Source organism: Garra rufa, chromosome 23 (assembly GCF_049309525.1).
Source record: "Garra rufa chromosome 23, GarRuf1.0, whole genome shotgun sequence".
In the NCBI taxonomy this organism is placed as follows: domain Eukaryota; kingdom Metazoa; phylum Chordata; class Actinopteri; order Cypriniformes; family Cyprinidae; genus Garra; species Garra rufa.
In genome coordinates, this window is record NC_133383.1 from 33084043 (window position 1) to 33109828 (window position 25786).

Below are 25786 nucleotides of genomic sequence, written 5' to 3' on the forward strand. Positions count from 1 at the left end.
TTTAGCATTTTTTGTACTGAAACAAAATCAGCTCTATTACATATTGAGTAGCAGTACACGGCATGAACATCAACATCTAATGTTTTTTTTATTTTATTTGACAAATTAGAGCAGTTTTTATGGTCTCAAATGTATTCCTGTGTGTCCTGTGTATTTGATAATATATAGATTTGAACTCAACTGAAAAAAAAAAAAAAACGTGTGAAAATATATGTTTCAGGTGGTCAAATAGCAAATAGTGGAGCTCTGCAGCCACCTACTGGTAAAAGTTAATTTTTTTACTTTTAAAACTGGATTTTCCAAAAGATGGGAAAAACTAAACCATGTGAAATTATCCATGCTATCCCCATGAATTAAAGTTAGAAATGTGGGTCTTTTATAAAGTGAATTTTACATAAAAAGCTGTTTTTGTATAAAAACCTATAAAACATATTTATTTATTAATTTATATATATTTAAATCTATTCAAAAACTGCACAAATGTGGAGTTTGTGTCACACTAACATAAAATCAATATATTATTATTTTTTTTTTTTATTTGTAGATCAAGATAGTGTTGACCAATGTATAAAGTTTCACACCATTTGGACAAAGGGAACTTTTTTTTTTTTAATTTAGCAAACGTCATTCGGGGTCCAAAAATACCCAGAAGACTGCATAAAAAACCCTTGGCTAACAAAGCTATATTGGATTTTTATGTTTCAACTGTGAGCCGGGTTCAATTTATGCTTTAAAATGCATTTCTTTTCTAATACAATTTCACTTTAATTGTTTAAAAAAAACACAAGACAGAAACTGACATGAAGGTACATTTACAAACACTTAAAAGTGACATAAGCTTCGGAATCTCACAAAAGTGTGCAAATTTAGGCTTCCCTTATTGATAATGCACATATTTGATAAAGTGACACGAACTCACACAGAATGCATCAGTACACTCAGATTCAATTGGAGAATGACACAATGACTTTACAATATCAATACAATCCAAAAATGTTTTGCCTGCAACCAAATCTACAGATCTTGTTTTCCCTTTATGCATCCATTAATTACTGTACGCAAGTTACATTTGAGTACATTTGCACAACACTGTTGTAAAACTGGGTCTGGAAGACCTTTGAGTTGCATTTATGTTGCACACTGACTTTATCTGGATCCGCTTTTTTTAGCAAGGTCCTAATGTGAGAACTTGATTTTGGATGTGAATCATTTAAAAGCAAGAATTCACTGGCGTTCAGTACAGTTATTGTAATAAAAAAAACCTGCTTATTTCACGTAACGACTATCTTTACTCTGCATTTAACTGTTTCAAATTCAGAGTATCTTGACGTAAGGTGATTCTGAAGAAAATTTTAAAACAATTAAATGATTGAATCCCTGCTGAAATACCTTAACTGAAGCTAATAAGAGCTAGTAAAAGTGTTATGATAAATGCATAGCTTTAATTAAACTTTTTCAAATGTAAAAACGAAGACGTTTGGTGTCTTTAATTGAGTTTCTTGTGATGAAGTCCACTGGTACTCGATTAGTAGGTTTTGAATTTCTAGTCCTAGCACCCAAGGAACCGTTTCCTACGCACAGAGTTCCTCTTCCATCAGGTAAACGCAGACGATGAGTGGTTTATTTAAGGCACGGCGCGTTACATGAAGAACTGGCCGAACAGATTGGCCACCCCGAGCAAAATGAGGAAGCCGTGGAAGACAGCAGAGGGCCAGCGTAACTCACCTCTGCGGTTCAGTGAGATCATGTGGACCAGAGAGGGAAGCACAAACACTAGAGCCAAGCCACATATGGCCCCTGAATACCTGAAAGAAAACCAACATCAAGTCACTTTAATTCTATAGCACTTTACACAATACAGATACTAGCTGCGCTTCCATTACAGATTTGCGCAAAACTTTGCTGCTATTTTATAAATGTCGATTAGAAAGTATTGCGAAATTATGGCGTTTTCACTAATGTTATGCAAATGAAGCATTTTTTTTTTCCTCTCGCAATAACTCATGGCAACGGATTTTGTGGGATTTGGGCTATATTTAATTGAGTGTGACCTGTAAATGCAAAAAAAAAACAAAACCGTTTCCATTGCAGTTTTGTGAAATATTCCTTTTTCAAAATGGCCTGTAAAACCACCTCATGTGAGCGTAAAAACTTTTAGGCGTATTTTCAATTTGCAAGTTCAATTAAGGGGTAATGGAAACACAGCTACTTTCATGTCTATAGTGCTTTATACAATACAGATACTAGCTGCGTATCCATTACAGATTTGCGCAAAACTTTGCTGCTATTTTATAAATGTCGAATTAAAATAAGGAAGTAGAAAACAACCCTGAAATATTACACATCCCTTACCTGATGATGGAGCCGATGTTGGGATAAAACCTGGCCATTACGACTCCAGCTCCCACAACAAAGATGTTCAGAATAAACACCTGAAGGAAACTAGGAATGAAAAAAACAATATTTGTAGCAATAGACAAAAATACATTGTATGGGTTAAAATTATATATATATTTTTTTTTTTTTGCCAAAAATTATTAGGATAGGACATTTTAAGAACATTAAATAATGCTCTGTATGATCTCAGAGTATGATCGATGAACATTATTTGTTGTATATTTAAATCAATTTAAAATAAGTTACTTTTTATCTATTTTGTTTATTATTTGTGACCGTAAACCAGTCTTCAGTAGCACAGGTATATTTGTATTAATAGCCAAAAATACACTGTATGAGTTAAATTAAATTTTTTTTTTCATAAATTTCCTACCATAAATATATAAACTTAATTTTTGATTAGTAATATGCATTGCTAAGAACTTCATGTGGACAACTTTAAAGGCAATTTTCTCAATATTTAGATTTTTTTGCACTCTCACATTCCAGATTTTCAAATAGTTGTATCTCGACCAATCTCAAAAAAGCCATACATCATCTGAAAGTATAAATCTCAATTTCCAAAAAAGGACCCTTTATGACAGTTTTGTGGTCCAGGGTCACATATAAGCCCTTGTTTCAACTCTAAAGCATTTCAGTCTGAGAAATGATTGAGTATAAACATTTTTATAGGTTTTTAGGTTTTGCAATTTTAAAAAGTGTAAAATTTTGAAAAATGTAAAAGCACGTAAAGTTATTGCCCCCAATATGAGCTGATAATCAGGACTGGGCTGTCAAATACAGCACGACTGATCTGTCAAAGGTTTTACATACAATGAAAAAGTCTACACTGAAAAGTGTAAATCTGCTTTCGAAATTTTAATACATTTCAAATATGACACTGTTTTATAAATGTAAGTGGTTTGAAGGAATAGTGTATAGTGTCAGACTAAATCACATTTGAGCATTTAAAATGCCACATAATGTTATGAATAACTATGAAACAGCACCTTCTTAAAGGAAAACGCCACTCAGCCTTAAATCAACATTTAACATTTCTCTTTTGTTTCATAAAGTGCAACGCATATCTCAAAAATGTGTCATTCTTACCAAAATGATACCAAAAATGGGTGTAGTAATTGTTTTAAATGTTACATTATCTCAGCTATCTGTTCAATTTAATATTCAAAAGTGGGTCTTACGACAATTTTCAAATCTCTACGTATTTATGCATTGGCTCTAAAAAAAGGATGCATTGCCCTGACCACCTTTTTCATTCAGAGGAACCAACATTTCAACCAAACCAAGATTCAATTCTCATGTTTCAGTGAATGTGTCATAAACAAGGAAAACACTGAATCATTTCACAAAACAGTTCATTAAACTGTTTTGCTTTTTTGAAGCGATTAAAACTCTACTTTGAGGACATCTGCTGGTTAAAGCCATGGAAATGCAGCAAAATTGTGTCTAAAGACATGTTTTGCAAAACAATTGCAAGTGTAATCCACAAAGTGTATTACAGAATCAATAAATACTATCAAATAACTTTTAGAAGTAATAAGACCTGCAAACATGTTTTACAAGTAGAACTTGAAAAATTCCACTCCAATCAACAACTGACTTGAGATCAGTTACAAACATACTTTTAATACTGGTTTAAGCTTTTAATTGAGATAAACTCCCTTAACCTTAAACCGCTGACAGTTCGAAATGTTTCAGAGCAATAAGATGTAATTAAGCCTTGTTTGCTAAAATCACATGACTACGTAACAATGCACTGATTTGAAACGAAAGATTTGGCAGGTGTTCAAAAGATGTCATTCCTCATTATCATACACCAGTGTTGCTCACCCGGGGTAATGGTTCCCAAAGATCTGCCCCATCAGCTGCACTCGCACCAGGTACCCCAGCAGAGGATACACTGTGGTCATCTGGAACAGAAGGCAAGTCCTCGCTACAAACACCAGGATGTCACTGCTGGGAAAGTTATCCAGAAAGTTCTGCAATAGAGGACGAGACAATGGTAACGTTAAATAGATAAACAAGTGCGTCAACATAAACTCTGAAGCTGGCTTGAGAAAGCTGGACCAGAAACTTTGAAAAAGTTTGAATGGTTTAAAAAAAAAACTTTTGAGAAGTTTAAAAAAAAAAGTTTTTAAAGATTTCCAAGTTTTAAAAGTTTTAAGTTTGAGGGTTTTCAGTCTGAAATAGTTTTAAGTAGTTTTAAAAGCTTAATGTTTGATAGATAACTAGATAGATAGAATCTTTCTAGCATGGCTAGCATGTTGTTCACATGCTTCTAACATTATAAGCAAGTTGCTAGCATGTTTCTAGCATGATTAACATGTTACTAGCATGTTGCTAGCATGATTCCAACATAAATTACAAGTTGCTAGCATGTTTCTAGCATGATTAACATGTTACTAGCATGTTGCTAGCATGATTCCAACATAAATTACAAGTTGCTAGCATGTTTCTAGCATGATTAATGAGTTGCTAGCATGATTCTAACATTATAAGCAAGTTGCTAGCATGTTTCTAGCATGATTAACATGTTACTAGCATGTTGCTAGCATGATTCCAACATGATTACCAAGTTGCTAGCATGTTTCTAGCATGATTAGTGAGTTGCTAGCATGATTCTAACATGATTACCAAGGTGCTAGCATGTTTCTAGCATGATTAACATGTTACTAGCATGTTGTTAACATGATTCTAGCATGATTATCAAGTTGCTAGCTTGTTTCTAACATGATCAACAAGTTGCTAGCATGTTTCTAACATGATTAACAAGTTGCTAACATGATTATCAAGTTGCTAGCATGATTATAACATGATTAGCATGTTTTTAACATTATAAGCAAGTTGCTAGCATGTTTCTAACATGATTTACATGTTACTAGCATGTTGCTAGCATGATTCCAACATGATTACCAAGTTGCTAGCATGTTTCTAACATGATTACCAAGTTGCTAGCATTTTCTAGCATGATTATAACACGATTAGCATGTTTTTAACATTATAAGCAAGTTGCTAGCATGTTTCTAACATGATTAGCAAGTTGTAAATATGTTTCTAGCATGATTAGCAAGTTGTAAATATGTTTCTAGCATGATTAGTGAGTTGCTAGCATAATTCTAACATGATTACCAAGGTGCTAGCATGTTTCTAGCATGGTTAACATGTTACTAGCATGTTGTTAACATGATTCTAGCATGATTATCAAGTTGCTAGCTTGTTTCTAGCATGATTAGCAAGTTGTAAATATGTTTCTAACATGATTAGTGAGTTGCTAGCATGATTCTAACATGATTAGCATGTTTTTAAAATTATAAGCAAGTCGCTAGCATGATTAGCATAGTGTTAGCATGATTTAGATAGAGTTGTTCATTTTAATCTCAGAAGAATAATAACTCTAAGTTTAAATATGATTAAGTAAGTTGGTTTTCTCAAACCTAAATGTTGATATTGGAGCTGCAGGTAGAGCTCAGTCTTACTGGTTGAATGCAGTCTTTAGTCAGCGGTGGAGACGGGAAAGCGGCGAAGATCAGCACTCCCACATAGAGGTAGGTCAAGCCCACCAGCAGATACGCCAGCGACAGATCCCTCACCTGCAGCACAGCATCAGATCACTACAGATCACACACTACACTACACTACTGGATAAATCTGCAGCTTTCGTACTATACCACCAGCAAATACAAATATCTCACAATGATGATTATACCTTTTTAGATTTTTCACATATCATCAAAATATTCCCACAAAATATTAAGTACAACTTGATCACAACAAGAAATGTTCCTTAAAGGAGACATCCACTTCCAGAGCAAAAATGTACAGATAATGTCCTCACCCCCTTGTCATCCAAGATGTTCGTGCCTTTCTTTCTTCAGTCGTAAAGAAATTATGTTTCTTGTGAAAAACATTTCAGGATTTCTCTCCATATAATGGACTTCTATGGTGCCCTGAGTTTGAACTTCCAAAATGCAGTTTCAAAGGGCTCTGAATGATCCTAGCTGAGAAAGAAGGGTCTTATCTAGTGATAATTTCCTAAAAAATGTACAATTTATTTAAAGACAGAGCGACACGCGTCAAAATCTGAAAACCACACCCACCGGGGGGAAAACAATCCAACGCTCTCCGTGACTTTGGACTGCGGGAAGCTGCCTCTTTGTCATTTTTGACTCATAACAAAAAACAGAACAATATCTAAAAGCTGCTATGTGACAAGGTGTGCAGTAAACAAGCTAAAAAACACAGAACTACGTTTTTATAAGCTGTTGACCTAAAAAACGAGTGATTGATAACACAAAAGTAGAGCGCTACGTGTCACATTACTCTGAGAACTGTCCACTGGAGGGAAATTTAACAGCGACAGTAAACATTGATTATTTTTAACCACGTCAAAGGATTATTTCACCACGTTTTATTGGTCTATGTCAGTGCTCATTTTCCTTACCTTCCTTTTGTTGGAGAAATGATCCAGCTGAATGGCCCGATGTGAAATACCCTGACATCTACAACTATTTGTCCTTAAACACTCATTTTTTGGGTCAACAGCTTATAAAAACGTAGTTCTGTGTTTTTTAGCTTGTTTACTGCACACCTTGTCACATAGCAGCTTTTAGACATTGTTCTGTTTTTTGTTATAAGTCAGAAATGACAAGGAGTCAACTTCCCACCATACAAAGTCAATGGAGAGCGTTGGATTGTTTTGCCCCCCAGTGTGGGCGTGGCCTAAATGCGCTCTGTCTCTATACTTTAGGGTAGGGTATGTCAAAAAACTCCCATCTCATTTTCTCTTCCAACTTTAAAATCACCCTACATCGCTGCAGAAGTTACCAACCCAGTGTTTACAAAGTGAACATACGAAGAAAATAAAAAAAAAAGGTAAAAAGCAATGTAGGATGATTTTGAAAGTTGGAGAAAAAGAAAAGAGTTTTTCGACATACCCTAACTGTCTTGAACCGGAGTTCACACAGAGCTAGACAAGATGAGTATTTGAGGTTAAAAAGTATATAAATTGTCAATGTTTTTTAGAAAAGAACTAAATGTTTCGCTAAATATGACCATTCTTCCTCAGCTGGGATCGTTTAGAGCCCTTTGAAGCTGCATTTAAACTGCATTTTGGAAGTTCAAACTCAGAGGCACCATAGAAGTCCACTATATGGAGAGAAATCCTGAAATGTTTCCCTCACAAAAAGCTAAATAGCTAAACTGTAATATTTTTTTTTTAGAAAACAACTGATTGTTTTGCTTGTTAAGACCCTTCTTCCTCGGCTTTGATCTTTTAGAGCCCTTTGAAACTGCATTTAAACTTCATTTTGGAAGTTCAAACTCGGGGGCACCATAGAAGTCCATTATATGGAGAGAAATCCTGAAACGTTTTCCTCAAAAAATAATTTGATAACACTTTCTATTAAGTGTTTATAATACAATATAATGGTATTTCTAAGGCATTATAATGAATGCGTAAAGAATTATAAAAACCTTATAACATGTTATATCATCTCATGAATAATCATAACAACAATTATAATACTTGCATATCTGAGGTTAAAACTTAAGATTATGATTTTTTATAACACACAATAGACAACACATTAAATCTGCTTCATTTGCAATGGACTATATCATATTATATTTATTTTTTACATTATATTACGTTTTATTTTGATGGTTCTCTTAGTCCATTGACTATAAGCAACTTTGCAACTACATGTCAACTTCTTAGAGTATTAGCAGATCAAAATAGCATATATTTAGCACACTATTAATAACTAGATAAAATAGTTTGTCAAGACAAAATTTAGGTTGGCTTGAGAAGTTTTGAAAGCTTTATGCAGTTTGATTAGTTTTTAAGTTTGACAGTTTTCAGTCAGAAATAGTTTGAAGTTTAAAGTAGTTTTAAAGCTTAACGTTATATAGATAGAAAGTTAAGACTGGTTTGAAGTTTAAAGTAGTTTTAAAAGCTTCAAGTCAGATGCTTAGGTTCTCAGCATGGTTGCTAGAGTGTTTCTATGTGGTTGCTAGGGTACTCTGGGTGGTTGCTAAGGTGTTGCTATGTGGTTGCTAGGGTATTTGGGGTGGCATTTATCAAAAGCTGTCTAAAGGGGACCATCAAAATAATCAAACTGATAATACAAGTGTCATATTACACATTCATCTGATCTGATAACTTATGGCTCTTGGAGAAATATTATTATTATTATTATTACTTCTTATAAGTGATCTTTGTACGCTTTAAGTAAAGTGACATGCGTAACATGGCAAAATATGAGACTTATAATGCGTTATATCTATAAGTAAAAAATATAATACATTAAAACTGTTCTTACGAATACTCATGAGATGATAAAACATATAAGGTTTTTTGTAATGCATTATGCATTCATTATAATGCCTTAAGAATACCCTTATAATATATTATTAATATTATAAATACAGGCTTCATAGAAAGTGTTACCAACAATTTCTTTACGACTAAAGACATTTTGAATTATCTGTAAATCTTTGTTCTGAAAGTGAACTTCTCCTTTAAGCAGCAAATCAGCATATTAGAATGATTTCTGAAGGATCATGTGACAAACAAGTAATGATGCTGAAAATTCAGCTTTGATCACAGCAATCAATTACATTTTACTATATATTATAATAAAAACCAACCATTTACAACTGTGTCAATATTTCATTGTATGACCATATTTATTGTATTTTAAATCACTCTTAGACTTTTCCTTTTAAACCCTTTTGATTTGAAATGTGACCAGAGGTTTTATTAACCAAATATAAATATGTTGATGTTGCTACAAACAATTCCAATGTTTGCTCAGTGACTAGACATTGTGCACGAAGTGCTATGGCCAAACTACACACACAAACACACCAAAACATGACATGCTCTCTTAAAAATAAAGGTGCTTTAAAAGGTTCTTCACAGCGATGCCATTTCGCCACAAAGAACCTTTTGTGAAACAGAAAGGTTCTTCAGATGTTAAAGGTTCTTTATAAAACAATTCAGACAAAAAAAGGTTCTTCTATGGCATTGTGAAGCACCTTTATTTTTAAGAGTGTAGAAAGAAAAACTGAGATAGTTTGGCTGACTGTCTGCTGATCTTCTGGTTCTTTCTGATCTTCCTGACAACTCACTTTTGACCACAATGACTCATCTCCATTTTCCCTTTGTACAAAGTACAGCGTTACGTCTTTTTTGCAGCACTAGCCGTTTTAGTTCTCTGTAGCAGAAAAAGATCAACTTTTCTGCACTCACTGCAAAAGTACAATGTATGGAGTATGGAATTATTCCTACATGGACAGAAATTAAGTTTTGAGTTAGTAGTAATCAGTGTTGGGGGTAACGCATTACAAGTAACGAAAGATACAGATTTAAAAAGTAACTAAGTAACGTAATTAGTTGCTACAATATTGAAATGCATTACTTTTAAAAGCAACTTTCCCCAACACTGGTAGTAATGCATTGATGTAGACAGGCTGAGAACACTCACATTGTTTTCTTGATGTTTGTTGTTCTTCATAAGCGTGATGATGCAGTTGTGAATGAAAAATGCTAATGTGAGAACTCCACTCAGTTGAGGAAACAGTGATCTGAACTCTAAATCAATCAGAGATAAAGACACATTAGAGAACAGTGCTTATTCACACTATCAAAATTCTTTCACATGACTGGAGCCAGGGCTTTGATTGCCTCGACACATCATGAAAAGAGAAAAGACTCACTAAACATTGGTCTGGAAAATTCCTGATTTTGCATCATTTAAAATTTAAATTTAAATTCAAATTCAAATTCTAGTTTAAATTCAAATTCAAATTCAGATTCTAATTTTATTTGTCACATACTCATTTAGAGGTCATACAATTTATTCCGTCAATCATTGGATGAATTAAAAAAAAATTATCTGCAAGGTGATTTCAAGACATTGTATGATTTAAAAAAAAAAAAAAAATCCCTTTACCTGGAACAAAAAACGTTGATGAATCAAACCAGTGGAACTCCAGGTGAAAGCCCAGTCGAATGGCTTTATATGTGACCAAAAAGATGAGATAGACCACCGACAAGGTGCCTGTGAAAACCAATGAAAGCCTCATATAAAGCAGGATCGTGGTAAATGACACCGCTAACTGTTCAAAACACAAGCTGCACTGCAAAAAAAATGCTTTTCTCACTTATATTTTTTGTCTTGTTTCCAGCCAAAATATCTTAAAAGTTCTAAAAGTTCAAGAAGGAAGAAAAAACAAGTCAAAATTAAGTGAGTTTTTCCTCAGAAAAAGCTAAATAATCTGCCAATGGGGTAAGCAATAAAAGCAATTATTTTCTCTTACCCCATTGGCAGATTATTTTGCTTGTTTCAAGCAAAAACACACTTAATTTTGACTTGTTTTTTTCTGAAAAAACTTGTCTAGAAAATCCTTCTTGATTTAAGAATTGTTTGATATTTTGGCTGGAAACAAGACAAAAAATGTAAGTAAGAAAAGCATTTTTTGCAGTGTGCTGTTCATCCAAAAGCAGAAGCTGGGAAAATAAAGACCATACCTAGGAAAGTGAACCTGGCGAAGAAGGAAGCCGAGCGGAAACTGAGCAGCGGCAGCAGCAGAACAATGAGGTAAAACGGGATGGTGTTGGTTTTACTCCACCAGCGATCAAACATTTGTCCTGTGCTGTTGTCACTCGCATAATATTGGAGAGTGCAGCCATATCCGTCTGGATCCACATTTGGATATGGACATATCACTAGTGAAAGATACCGGAGAAACACATGTTGTCATATTGAATTGATTTAAACTGAAATAAGAAAGCACTTTCCCCCAGTTTCAGAAACACATTCCTAGACTAAAATGTAAGTCTGAGCTGTTTCAACTGAAAGAAACTTGCACCGACTGATCTTAAAATATATTGGTGCCTTTGTTTTGTCTTTAGATGCAGTAATGTTTTTATCTAAGGCACCTTTAAAAAAAAAAAAAACTACTTAAATGTCCTAATTGAACTATGGCCTAATCCTGGTTTAGTCTAAGACCTGTCTGTGAAACCGGGCCTTTAACTGGTCAAGCACATGAAATGCAGCTTCAATAGTCTAAAAAAAGTATTAATTCCAACACTGGATCAGTATTAGAAACCAATATTTTAGGAGAGAAAAATAGAGAAATTTAATAGGGAAAAAAAAAGCATATTTCCTTAGCGATATGCAATTTACACTAACTGCAAATAGCTATAGATTCTATTTATACTATGTTAAAATAGCAGGTAATTTCTGCCATTTGTACTACTTTTTTTCCAAATAGTGGCAAATATCTGCACCTTAGTATTGTAGTACATTATAAAACTGTATGCAATAATAACGTATTGAGTGTAAATTACAATTTTTATTCAAATTATTAAATGCCATTTTACTGTGACAATAAAGTCCTTATAAAGTCCCAATAAAGTACTTTATTTTCAACTTTTCAATTATTCCTTCATTTTAATTGAAAATAAATGCCTTTCTGATGTGATATGACATTTGAAAAGGGAGAGAAAAAAAAGTTAGACAAAAGGCAGATTCAAACCCAGGTCAATCACATCAAAAATAAATACGGCTTGTGCTTTACTATCTACATCATTATAGCTGATGGTTGACAATCGTCTTTTGTAGTGTTGACTACTCCAATCATAACAATAGGCTAATGCAATCAAAAGTTATAAGCATTTTTAGAAATTTCATTAATAATGTTTTATTAACGTTTATGACTCTTGACCAATAGGTGGCGCTGTTACCAAACTGATGTGGTTTGGTCAGTGTGAGGTGACATACAATATTTGGCACATACAATATTTGGTGTCACTATCTTAAAACTTGATGGCACATACAATATTTGGTGTCAATATCTTAAAACTTTGCCGAGATACAGCTTCAGACGCACTTTGTCGTCTTTCCAGCAAATTTGTTGATGGGCTAAACGAAAACCGTTTCGTATATCAACACAAAATCCATAACTTTTTGTCAGCATGGTCTGAAGATGCTCCGAGTCAAATTTGATAAAAATTGGACTAACGGTCTAGGAGGAGTTCGAAAAAGTAGGTTTTCAACATTAACCAAAATGGCGGACAGGAAGTTCATCCAATTATGCCATAATTGGTATCGATGTTCTCAATATTACCTAAGGAATAGAGCAAGACCAGTTTCCTTACAATAGGCTAATGTAAACATAAATAATTCTCTAAAAATGCTAATAACTTTGAACTTTTGACCACAAGGTAGGCCCCAAACATTTTGAGTACTGTCAGGGCATGGTGCTGAAGAAGACACAGAGTTTCGTAGCGATACACCAGTGCGTTTGTAAAATATAGCATCTTTGGACTAAATTCAAAATGGCTAACGCCCAAAATGGCTGACATGGAAAAAAATGGGTATTGTTCGACCTGGCATGATGCACTGAACCTAAAGAGTCCTAAACAGTGATTTGTGATTTTCTGTCAAACCAATGAGAAGTTATAAACAAAAATAGCCATTTTTCATATCTCCTGACCACTAGGTGGCACTGCGCCGAAACACTGCTGTTTACCTCAGTTCAAGCTTGTTATAACACACACTAAGTTTGGTCTCAATTCGCCAAACCGTTGCAGAGATATACCCACACATCCATTTTTGAGAGCTTTGCGTAGAATTCGTTTGCACGTTATTCGAGAACGGTTCAACAAATCAACTTGAATTCCATAACTTTTTGAAAGCATGGTCTGAAGATGATCTGAGCCAATTTTTTTTGAAAATCAGACAAACCGTCTAGGAAGAGTTTAAAAAAGTAGGCTTTACGAACTATTAAAAACATAAAAAAAAATAAACCCAAAATTCCAAAACCTTATTTTGTATTTTGGACGTTATTCGACACGGCATGACCCAAGGATTCAGAGGAAAAAAAGAATTTTGATTCTGTGCCTTACGGTTCAAAAGTATTTGGCATAAAATTACTGAAATTTTGGACAAGTGGTGGCGCTAGAGAGTTTGAGACTCCAGATTTGCTATGGTTAATGTTGAGACTGTCCTCTATCAGTGTACCAAATTTCACAACTTTCCCGCAAGCGGTTCTATGGGCTCCCATAGACGCAATGGCGGATGACACGTTAAAAGAATAAGAACGCCACTGCAACCTTCGGTGCTTGGCCCCTAACAATAATGGATCACTCACCTCTGTCTGTTCCATTTGTGCCAAACGCATCTGATGTGCTGACATTGTGAACATAGTCTGTGGATGAGAAATATAAAAGCATTTCTACAGATCTTCCCACAAATCATAAACAGTCCATCGGTTAATGGACAGTCGAACAAATAAGGAATGGCGGGTAAAACAAATCACTTACTGTAAATGAATTTTCCTGTATTGAACAGGAAGTTGGACATGAGGACCCAGTAGATCACCATCGCACCAATCAGTGACACCAGTGAGAAGACGAGACTCGACCATTTTCCGAATCCCCCAAAGTAATATTTACACACATCAGGAAACTCCCAGTCTGAGGTGTCTACATATGCTGCAAAGACAGAGCTCCATATTACACAGGATTTATGTTGAACACCTGCTGCATTCGTCCAATAGTGGAAATATCGTAGAACGCAGAAGTCATCACATTAATTTCCTCCATAGAGAAACTGATTTTCTAGCAATAATGTAGGAGTGTATAAAGACAAACTCCTGAGGTTGTTAAATGATAGCTTGATTGGTTTCGTAAACAAAACAAAAACTCCCAGTAAAGTATTAAAGTTCTTACATTTAAGCACGGCCAGCTTATGTAAAAATGAGCATAGGAACGGTAATACTCAGAAACTGAACCCTTGCGTATCAAACGAACTTTATAGCCCTGGATTAACCTGTCTGTCACATAAAGTAGTATCACAGCTGTCACTGAGGTGCCCTAAAAAATTAGGTGCATAATGCCCCTCACTCTAAATTAAACTGAGAATGGTTTAAACATCCTATTAAGCTCACAAAGGATGTTTGATAACTTGAGCCTTGTGTATTGGGGCCATAAAAAAAAAAATGTGAAAGAATGTCTGTTTATTTGAGAGCAGTCATGTGGTCAGCTTACGTATGGACTTTGTGGACTTTAATACTCTGTAGCAGCAGTAGAGCGTCAGCAGGCCCATAAGAACAATAATGATGATGCCCAGAGTGAAACCGGCCTAGAAACAGGACAAAAAAAATATTTCACAACAGCCGGCAACGTGGAAAGGAACCACACAAGAAAAAGGTGAATAAAACAAAAACGTACTTGTTTTATTCCCCATGGCATACTTAATATAGATGTTCCCATCATAGTGTTCCATATGGCGAAGCTGCACAAACACAATCATTTAAATCAAAAGAATATACATTTGTGGAAATATCACCTGCTCTGCTTGTCTTAACTCTTCTATATCATGTTTGCTGTCTGACGGGTTACCTCACATGCTAAAACTGACCCATTGCAGAAATAACTCTTATTTTATAATGCAAGCTCTGTATCTTCTTACACTGTATAGCTTTGCAATTGTAATTCACAGTTAAACCTGTCCTGTGGCAAGGCTTAATAACTCTGTGTGCAAAAGCAATACATTGAAAGTTTTTTTTTGAAGGTGGTCTTACATTGTGACAATGCTGGGGTTTTTGACAGTACTGTCACCCCCCTGCACTTTGAACGCTGTTCCCAGTGGACTGTAGATATAGATGTCCTCATGAGAAGGAATCACATGGTCTGGAGGTGCCTGATGAAGATAAGGTGCATAAACAAATGTATTACATCAAAGTGCAGTATGGAGTACCTCAAGGCTCAGTACTAGGGCCATTACTGTTTATGCTTTACATGTTACCTTTGGGAGAGATCATCAGGAAACATGCTGTTAGCTTTCACTGTTATGCTGATGATACTCAGCTCTATATTTATTTGCGGCCTGGTGAAACATACCAATTTAAAAAAACGTAATGCATAGCTGATATAAAAAAAACTGGATGACGAGTAACTTCTTACTGCTAAATTCTGAAAAAGCAGAGGTGATCATTTTTGGACCTAAAACCTCTGCATGTAATAACCTAAAACATTGTCTAATACTCGATGGCTGCTCTGTCAATTCTTCGTCATCAGTTAGGAACCTAGGTGTGCTATTCGATAGCAACCTTTCGTTCAAAAGCCACATTTCTAGCATTTGCAAAAACTTCAGAAGTCCCCAAACAATTGATGCATTGTCCTGAAATACTGGCGGAAAGCAGAATTTGTGGTTGAAGACTGTGTTAATCTGTATTTAGAGATGCATCCTCTACAAACCAAACTAGGCAAAACAAAAAAGGAAATCAAAGCCACAGGCTAATGCAATTATACACAGACACAAAACAACAGACTGCTCACAAATATCTGTGAAATAAGGCAGCATAAAAAGGTTTCACCCACATACTGCCCTCAAAGAGCAGGATGATCTCACAATCATGAAATTTTAGCTTGAGACTAATTGGAATATAAATACGTACACTGATTAAGTCACAGTGCAAGATAATTTTTCTCAATCTCATGTAATTAAAAAAACTTGTATTTAGTTTCACAGAAAAGGGACAGTTTTACAAGTTTTAATAGACATGAGTGTGATTAAACAATGATTTATGGGCGAACTATCACTTAATATTGGATAGGTGTAGAATGAATAATTTTGAATAGTTCACAATAATGTTGAAAACCTAATCCTGAATTTTTTATTTTCATGGGTCAGTATCAAGGTGGACTGACTAAACCCAAAAACCTTAACTTTACACCAATGTGAGTATTTGACAAACGTCTTTTTTTATACATTTTCAGTTTTTAAAGGTGCAATCACATTTATGGTTGACCTGCTCATTTTTGCAGGTGAAACCCATTAATTTTGATAGTAATTCATGAATTAGTGAATTTCACATTAAAGATTCAGACTTCTCAGTGGGTTCAAACTGGTTGCATGGACTTGCTGTGTTGACCAACAGAAAGCTGCTTGGCTAGAAAGTGGCTTGTAGTGAGCTGTGCTTCATATATTGTTACACTTTTGACAATTTATTTGCTGTAATTTGGCAGTGATTTTTTGTCTTGTTTCCAGCCAAAATATTTAAAAATTATTTTCTAGACAAGTAAAATTTATTTGTGTTCTCAGAAAAAAACAAGTCCAAATTAAGTGAGTTTTTGCTTAGAACAAGCTAAATAATCTGCCAATGGGGTAAGCACATTCGGTTTTTTTTTTTTCAAACAGAAAACAAGATTATTTTTCTTACCCCATTGGCGGATTATTTTGCTTGTTTCAAGCAAAAATGCACTTAGTTTTGACTTGTTTTTTTCCTGAAAACAAGAAAATGATTCTTACTTGTCTGGAAAATCCTTCTTGATTTAAGATTTTTTTTTAATTTTGTCTGGAAACAAAAAAATCTAAGTAAGAAAAGCATTTTTTGCAGTGAATAATTACAACAGGCATAATAAACAATAGATTATGTAGATATGTTGATGTTTGTTTGTCTAGACACAATGTGGCAGCTTTGACAAATATTGTGGTATTTGTAATAATGTAGAAATGTAATAGAGAGTGGCCACACCAGTAGTCGGTCTGAAGAGGCTGTCAGACGGCCATAATAATGAACTCTGCTACTCAGCACCGCTGCTTCAGCAGACACTCGCTCTGGAACTTCATCCCCCACTATGTTTCTGGGCTCCACATGGAACGGCCTGAAAGACAAAGCAAACAGGACCCTGAGGTGAGATTCATAAACATCTCAAATTGAGAATGCTGATCTAGGACATGTTCTTCACAAGATGTTAATGTACTATTAGTATAGCGGTACTCCAACCCTAATCAAACACACCTGAACCAGCTAATCAAGATCTTCAGGAACACTTGATGGAGGAAGGTTGTCTAGACATGAACTCTGCATAAAGCTAGATCTCCGGAAACAGCACTGGCCACCCCTGCATTAGTGTGATTTGTAATATTGTGCACATATAGGTGATTTAATCCAAAAATGTACTTCTAAATAGCACTAGGAGGGTTTTTGTTTTGAAGCACACTGCACATACTGTTACATCTTAGACAGTATTTGTGAAATACCAGACTGAGTTCATTCGATCTGGCTAGTGATGCTAATTAGTCCTGTAGGGAAACCAGCAACTAAGTTGAAAAAACAACAACAACCTTTTATGAGTTAACGTTAGGGCCTTTACTGGGCTCAGACAACTACAAACACTGTCCCAAGTTCTTAAAATGTTGGTTATGCTGCCCTCTTCATATGATATGTGACACTGGATCACAAAACTATAGTCTTTAAGTCACACGGGTGTATTTGTAAATTTCTTGTATGGGTCAAAATTATCTTTTTTTTAAGACAGAAATCATTAGGATATTAAGTAAAGATCATGCTCCATGAAGATGCTATGTTAATTTCCTACTATAAATATATCAAAAGTTTTTCATTAGTAGTATGCATCGCTAAGAACCTCATTTGGACAACTTTAAAGGCAATTTTCTCAATATTTAGATTTTTTGCACCCTCAGATTCTAGTTTTTCAAATAGTTGTTTCTCAGCCAAATATTGTCCTATCCTAACAAACCATACATCAATGGCTTTCAGGTGATGTATAAATCTTATTTTCAAACAATTAACCCTTATGGTTTTGTGGCTCAGGGTCACATATATATTTTTTTGAGTACCACTCAATCAATTTATGCCTTGCCCAAAAAAGGATGCATAGCTACAAAATATTATATAATATATAATATATTATATAATATCTATTCTATGTTTCAATTCCGGACTGAAATATTAGCAATAAGCCGTTAAAACTAAACTAGCTGAAAAACAGTACCTTCTTTGCTTGGGGTCCAGTGAATCTGTGTAATACTCCCCAGTTCGCACTGATCCTAGTAACGGTCTACTGTCCTCATCCATGATGCTTTGCTTTGTTTAAACCGTCATCACCTGTAAAGATGGACAAACACAGAACAATACCAAAGTGTTTAGTGAGAAGTATGATATTCTTGTCAAAACCGACACACAAACAGACATTCTTTTGACCAAGAGGACAAAATTTGCTGACAAACTTCCTGTGGAAAATATACGCTTTAAACCTTGCACATAGAAATAACTGGATAAGGCATGATGAGACATGTCACACACAGACTCTAAAGTGTCAACAACAGCACAGAGATTCCTGTCCGGTGAGTAATGTGGAAGAGTCCAGCCGGACACTCACTTACACGCCAGATAAAAACAACTCCTCCAGGTAAAAATGTATCTTTTGCATGTGTTATGGGGGGAAAAAAATTAAAACACATAAACATAGCTGTTTTTATCAACTCAACAGGTGAAAAAGAGAAGCTCTCTGCTGTGGGTTTGTGGACAGTCATGGCTAAGACAAAGGAGCTCACTGAAGACCTGCGGCTGCTCATAAGTCAGGAAAGGGCTATAAGACCATATCTAAATGTTTTATAGTTCCAGTGGCTACAGTGCAAAGTATTATTAAAAAAATCTCAGAGGACGTGGTCAGAAGCCAAAAGTGACACCTGTGCTGGCCAGGAGGATAGTGAGAGAGGTAAAAAAAGAATCCAAGGATCACCACCATGGCCATCCTGATGAATCTGGGCTCTGCTGGTGGCAACATCTCAAGGCTGACAGTCCAACGGACACTGAACACCGCTGGGTTCCACAGACGCAGACCAAGGAGGACACCACTTCTCCAGATAAGGCACACAAAAGCCAGCTTGGCCTTTGCAAATGCTCATCTGGACAAAGAAGAAGACTTCAGGTCTTCTGTTTTATGGTCAGATGAAACAAAAATTGAATTGTTTGGCCACAATGATGTAGCCTTCATTTGGCGTAAAAAAGGAGAAGCCTTCAACCCTAAGAACACCATCCCCACTGTCAAACATGGTGGTGGGAACCTAATGTTTTGGGGGTGTTTTTCAGCCGGTGGACCAGGGAACCTAATCACAGTAAACAGCTCCATGAAAAAGGAGCAATACATCAAAATTCTCAACAACAACATCAGGCAGTCTGCAGAGAAACTTGGTCTTGGGCACCAGTGGACATTTCAGCATGACAACGACCCAAAACACAGCAAAAGTGGTGAACAAATGGTTAGCAGACAAAAACATGAACGTTTTGCAGTGGCCCAGCCAGAGTCCTGACTTAAATCCAGTTGAGAATCTGTGGAGGAGCTAAAGATCAGGCTGATGGCAAGAAGACCCTCCAACCAGAAAGAGTTGGAGCTCATCGCTAAAGATGAATGGGCAAAAATACCAGTGGAGACATGCAAAAAGCTGGTCAGCAATTATAGGAAGTGTTTGATTGCTGTAATAGCCAATAAAGGCTTTTCTATTGATTACTGAGAAGGGTATTATTTTGGACGTTTTTGTTCAAATGTAAACATAAGAGGAGTAATGATTTTTTTCCACAATGATGCCTCTTGTACATCGTCTTATTATCTTCTAGGAGACGTCTGTATCATTTTTAATTTAAAAAATAATAATTGCTGGTTGAATAAAAGTAACTTTAAGTCAGAATTTGCCAGGGGTATGAATAAAATAGTATTTGACCACTAAATTTAGAAAAATCAACATTGCATCAACTACTGATGAACAATAGTTAATTATAATTATAACTATAGTTATTTAACCAAGTATTACTACGTCTTTGGAAGGCTTTTGACTTTCAAACAAACATCATTTCTTATTTACATTTAATGCAGGAATTTACTTAATTTATTATTTCTTTATCTACTAGAGCCATTACTAGAGGGGACTGGATAATACCACATAGAAGAAGTGTTTTTGAGCAGTCAGCATTTTCTTACACTGCAAAAAATGCTATTCTTACTTAAATTTTCTTGGCTTGTTTCCAGCCAAAATGTCTAAGAAGGATTTTCTAGACGAGTAAAAATTATTGTCTTGTTTTCAGAAAAAACAAGTCAAAATTAAGTGGGTTTTTGCTTAGAACAAGCTAAATAATCAGCCAATGAGGTAAGCTAAAAAAAAAAAATCGTATTTCAAACAGAAAACAAGATTATTTTTCTTACCCCATTGGCAGATTATTTTGCTTGTTCGAAGCAAAAACCCACTTAATTTTGACAATACTTTTCACTTGTCTAGAAAATCTTTCTTTAAGAATTTTTAGTAGGGATGCAGCGATACCACTTTTTCCAGTACTCGCCCGATACCGATACTTTTATTTTTGGTACATGCCAATTCCCAGTACCGATACCGATATTTTTTAATTTACTGGAAAATTAGTAAAATATTGGGTAGAGAAACTAAAATAATATGTATAATGGTAGTTTGTTAACTTCATTTTATCAAATAGACACAGTCAATCCAAAATGTATTCAGACACCTTGAAAATTTCTCACATTGTCACAGTTTATTCGCTATAGTTTAGAAAATGGTAATAAAATATGACAAGAGTTCAAATGTGTCAGAACAAATTCATCTTCATCATGTCGGATAGCTTTAATAGAAAGGTATGTAGTGCATTACAATCAACCAAAAATGATTTAGACAACTATTAGTATGACAATATTTACACAACTATCAATACTCTGTCAGGTGCACCCTTAGCCTGTAGTCTCCTGGGCATGCTATTAAAAGGGTATATGCAAAACTGAATTTATAATTGTTGGTCCCAAATTATCAATTTTACTGGAAGTCCACTGTATTAAATGTCACAGTTTACTTTATTATGCTATGCTCACTTATATAAATGAACTAATGTCCCGCACCCACATGTGGTGTCTGAATCATTTTTGCTTTGACTGTATATCCTTCGGTTATTTCTACAGTTAATTATGCCCATTAAAATTTATTTTACAAGTTTTTGTTAATTTCACTGTTCATTTTTTGCTCTATGGTACATCATCTTTAATTCAATAGCATTAGAGTTTGTTTTTACATTTTCATATGCTTAATGAGGCTCAGAGGTGGCAGGAGTGCAGTCAAATTCCTAAATTCATGTTGAGGTTAATGTTTTAAATCTACATTTTTAAATACAGAAATATTACAGATTTAAATAACTGCCAGCAGGTAGCGGCAGGAGACTGATTGCTGAATCATATCATTCATTTGATTCGTTCGAACGGATGGTTCGTTCAGGAATAAAGCGAGTCTTTATGAATGGGAAATTGAATCATTTCACTAGAGTACGAGTACAGGAGCTCAGTATCGGTATCCGTGCATCCCTAATTTTGAGATATTTTGACTGGAAACAAGACAAATATTCTAAGTATGAAAAGCATTTTTGCAGTGAATAGAGCAGCACACACCTGACATACTATACCTATAGAACTAAGAAATATTACATCTTTTGCTTCTTTCTCTGAATCGATGGTGGTTATTGGATAATTAAGCATGTCTTTATCATTTGAAGTAGTGGTTTCTTGCTTGTTTTTGGTTTCGTCTGTGACTATGTTTGCCAGAATGTATTTTTTTTTTCAGGGTATTTGTGGACTTTGGATTTTACCATCAACCTGCAGATGAAAATTAGCCTGAATGGCTAAATCTGGCACATTTATTTAGTAGACTTGTTTACTTATGCTAAATTAATATGCATTGTCCCTTTTAAAATAAAAATAAAGAAATAAATAAAATAAAGAATTCCCTAACTTTTTTTTGTCAGCCAAACCTCTTTCTCCTAATATATTTACTTGAAGTACCCTTAAGATTTTAACACATTTGAATGTACACATTCATTCTGTAATGTTTAATACACGTTGTGATGTTAACAGTGGTGTAATGTAACGAAGTAAGTATTTTGAGGAGTATCTGTACTTTACTTGAGTTTTTATTTTTCAACCTACTTTTACTCCACTACATTTCCTGATTAAAATGTATACTTTTACTCCGATACATTTCCCGAAGCATATTCCTTACTTACTACAAAACAGTCAGAAGTCAGGATCTCAGTCAGAATTGCGAGATGTAAAGTTTTTTTTTTCTTAATTTTGCAAAACTCTATGGAAAAAAAATTATCACAAAAGTTTTGTGTTCTATCTAGAAAGGGTTTGCTCACAAAAAATTGCCTTTCCCTCAAAAAATTGCATTTGCATTGAAATTTAGTTCTTTCTTTCACCACTTTATTTCCATCACAAAAGTTTTTGTGAGCAAACACAAAGTTTATAAACTCATAAGTCAGAATTGTGAATTTTATCTCGCAATTCTGACTTTTTTAAGAGATTAAAAGTCAGAATTGCAAGATAAAATTCACAATTCTGACTTTTTTCTCGCAAATGCAAGTTTTTATCCTGCAATTCTGACTTTTTTGGGCTTTTTTTTCCCAGAATTGCATGATTCTGACTTTTTCAATTCTGACTTTTTTCTCTGAATTGGGTGATATAAGCTCGCAATTGCGAGAAATAAAGTCAGAATCACGAGATATAAACTCAGAATTCTGACTTGTTTTCTCAGAAATTGATGATATAAACTCGCAATTGTGAGAATTAATTTTCCTCACAAGTGCAAGTTTGTATCTCGCAATTCTGACTTTTCTTCTCTGAATTGGGTGATAAAACACACAATTGTGAGAAATAAAGTCAGAATTGCAATATAAACTGATAATTTAGACGTTTTTTTCTCAGAAATGGATGATATAAACTCGCAATTGAGGAAAAAAAACTTAAGTACAAAAAGTATTTTTTAAATCCTAAATGTACTTAAGTACAAATAATATCACGTACTTCAAGACTTTTACCCCAGTAATATTCTAAATGGTGACTTCAACTTCTACCAAAGTCGTTTTCTGGTAAGATATCTGCACTTTTGCTCAAGTATGGCTTTCAGGTACTTTATACACCACTGGATGTTAATAACAATGAATAGAATATATTTTCTTTTTCTTTGCTGTTTATCATCAATATAGTACAAGGTTATCCTATTTAAATCAACATGATAAACGAGGTAGGTCAAAATATTACCTAAAATGTGTAATGTAATGGATTACGTTACTAACTACAACTTTTGTCATGCAATTTGGAATTAGTAACACACAATGTTTGCTGTAACGCATTACAAGTAACGCAAGTTACGTAATAATATGACTTTTTCCAAGTAACTAGTAAAGTAATCCATTCATTTTTAATTGACAAGAAAATATCTGAGTTACTTTTTCAAATAAGTAGTAAAGCCAGTTACTTTTCTCCCCCATTTATTGATTAAAAGCTCTCCTGTCCCCATGTTGAGAGAAATTGTGAGTAAGATGTTACTTTAGTTCTAGAATAAATGTAAACATGCATTCATTCATCTCACTCACTAAAAAAACAGATACAGTATTCCTCAAAATGAAGAAAAAAACTGAAATTCAACGCAAACCTGCAATAATTAAATGTTCAATAATAGAAATATCCTTTATGTATTTAATCCCATTTTATTAACCGATGTCTTTGCTGCCGACCTTCGATGGTCCAATTCATCCATACTAATGAGCAAAAATTACTCAAGATAATCAAACATTTGTTTTCTTTTTTTATTGCTAAAGAGTTGACATTTTTCTTCTGCGGTCTACTGTACAGACGTCAAATTTACTTTTCTCTAAGCCTGAGGCTTTTGGTGTGAAAAGGCTTTTACATTTGACAAAAATAGAACTATTTATATTAAAAAACAAACAAGCAAACCCTACCCAGACTTTAAAAGTAACGCATAAGTAACGTAATTACTAATTAGTTACTTTTTTAGGGAGTAACTTAATATTGTAATGCATTACTTTTAAAAGTAACTTTCCTCAACACTGGAAACAGACTACAATTTTCGTAATCTACCCAGCTCTGTACATACATATATAAACATAAATGTGCTTATGTCGTATGTATGTAAATATCTTAAAACCAGCAAACCAATTCATTATTATATTCACAATGAACATTATCTACATTTCAGCAAGCAGAAACAATGCCATTCAGAAACAGAAACTCTAATCAGCACTTTGATTAACCCTGATTAGGAGAAAAAGAGCTAACTCACAATGTAAGTAGATTACCTTAAACAAAACGCATTTCGCGAAAAAGAGCATTAATACTCGTTCTTTTACTTGTGCATTAGCAATTCACTGTTTAAAACACGACTAGATGAGCTGAAGTTCATAAAATGATCTGAACTCTGTGTGAAGACACTTCTGAAAGTTACATGACATCAGGTGTCTTTATATGAGCCCTTATCGCTATGGAAAACACACCTTTACATCCAATGTGTCAATAATATTTCTGTTCATTTTTATATCTTTCAAAAGATCTGCAGTTTATGCGATGACATACTCACAAGTGAAAGCATCTTATTAACCGATACTATTAATTTAGGCTATAACAAAATAAACGAACCAACCAGAATTCACTAAATCAACTCAAAAGCCCTTACATCAGCTTAATATGGGTCATAAACAAAAGTGTAGACTTAGTATATTTATGTGCCTGTCTGCACAGGTAGCCACACGCTTCACATTGACATATCCTGTTGATTTAGTATTTAGATAAACGCTTATAAACAGGAAGTTTGAATTTTAAACTTACCACGACAGACAAAAGCCGACAATCCGCTGAGACAAACAAATGTTTTGAAAAGGAAACACAGTATTTAAATGGGCACATGCTTTTCCAATGTCGTATGGGAATAGTAGTGCGGGTTTCAGCGCTGCACAATGCGTAAGAAACGTAAGGAAGCATTCAAACAACTACATTACCCATAATTCCACAGCGAGCGCAGCAATGACCCACCCTTATGACCAAACGCGTTATGTTACTAAAATTAAACACAAAACTAACGTTTTATATTAAATTACTAAAAACAAATATAAAAGTTTTAATTAAATGTTAATTCTTAAAAAAGGGACAAAACAACAAATAAATGCAAGGATGGCTGGCAAAAGTTTTTTTTTTTTTTTTTTTTAAATCCCGCCTAGTTCAAAAAGTGATTTTTAGATATGAAAAGAAAAAAAAGTTATAAAATAAATCTGTATAATTCCTTGGGTATTTAAAATACCGTATTTTTATACATTATATAAAATATATTTTTTTCTAGTCAAGCCAAGTTCTAAACCATTTTATCAGGTATGTATAAATATGCAAAATGGAAAACAAACTGGAAAAATCACAAATATTGTAGAAAAGTATACCTTGAAATCAAAAGGTTGAGAAGCAAAGCCAGTGTTTGTACTGCTAGAGGAAATTAAAATGCACAAGTCCAAATATATTTTATAGTTATGGACAAATAGTTACACTGCAAAAATGGCTTTTCTTACTTAAATATTTTGGCTGGAAACAAGAAAAAAAATCTAAAAATTCTTAAATCAAAGGATTTCCTAGACAAGTAAAAATTATTTTCTTGTTTTCAGAAAAGTCAAAATCAAGTGTGTTTTTGCTTGAAACAACCAAAATAATCTGCCAATGAGATAAGAAAAAAAACTTATT

At 34.3% G+C, this 25786-nt stretch overlaps 1 protein-coding gene across 1 annotated transcript; it reads right to left on the minus strand.

Moving 5' to 3' along the window:
• Nucleotides 1-1343: 1343 nt before the first annotated feature.
• On the minus strand, nt 1344-24934 carry slc38a9 (solute carrier family 38 member 9). Its single transcript, XM_073829744.1, has 15 exons — nt 24890-24934; nt 18212-18324; nt 16948-17077; nt 14992-15110; nt 14639-14702; nt 14456-14549; nt 13730-13900; nt 13558-13614; nt 10931-11128; nt 10353-10460; nt 9885-9991; nt 5874-5987; nt 4228-4376; nt 2353-2442; nt 1344-1805 (listed from the first exon to the last, which is right to left on the minus strand). The coding sequence occupies exons 2-15, from the start codon at nt 18292-18294 to the stop codon at nt 1640-1642; spliced, it is 1650 nt and encodes a 549-aa protein (XP_073685845.1). The 5' UTR covers nt 18295-18324; nt 24890-24934; the 3' UTR covers nt 1344-1639.
• Nucleotides 24935-25786: the final 852 nt, after the last annotated feature.

What these genes read in the sequence shown, in the direction of transcription:
- slc38a9 (XM_073829744.1), bottom strand. Translation starts at nt 18,294, where the DNA reads ATGGATGAGGACAGTAGACCGTTACTAGGATCAGTGCGAACTGGGGAG. An exon ending in TTTGGGAACCATTACCCCGG is followed by an intron (nt 2,443 to 4,227) that starts GTGAGCAACACT and finishes TTTCATTCCTAG; the next exon opens with TTTCCTTCAGGTGTTTATTC. An exon ending in AACATCGGCTCCATCATCAG is followed by an intron (nt 1,806 to 2,352) that starts GTAAGGGATGTG and finishes GTTTTCTTTCAG; the next exon opens with GTATTCAGGGGCCATATGTG.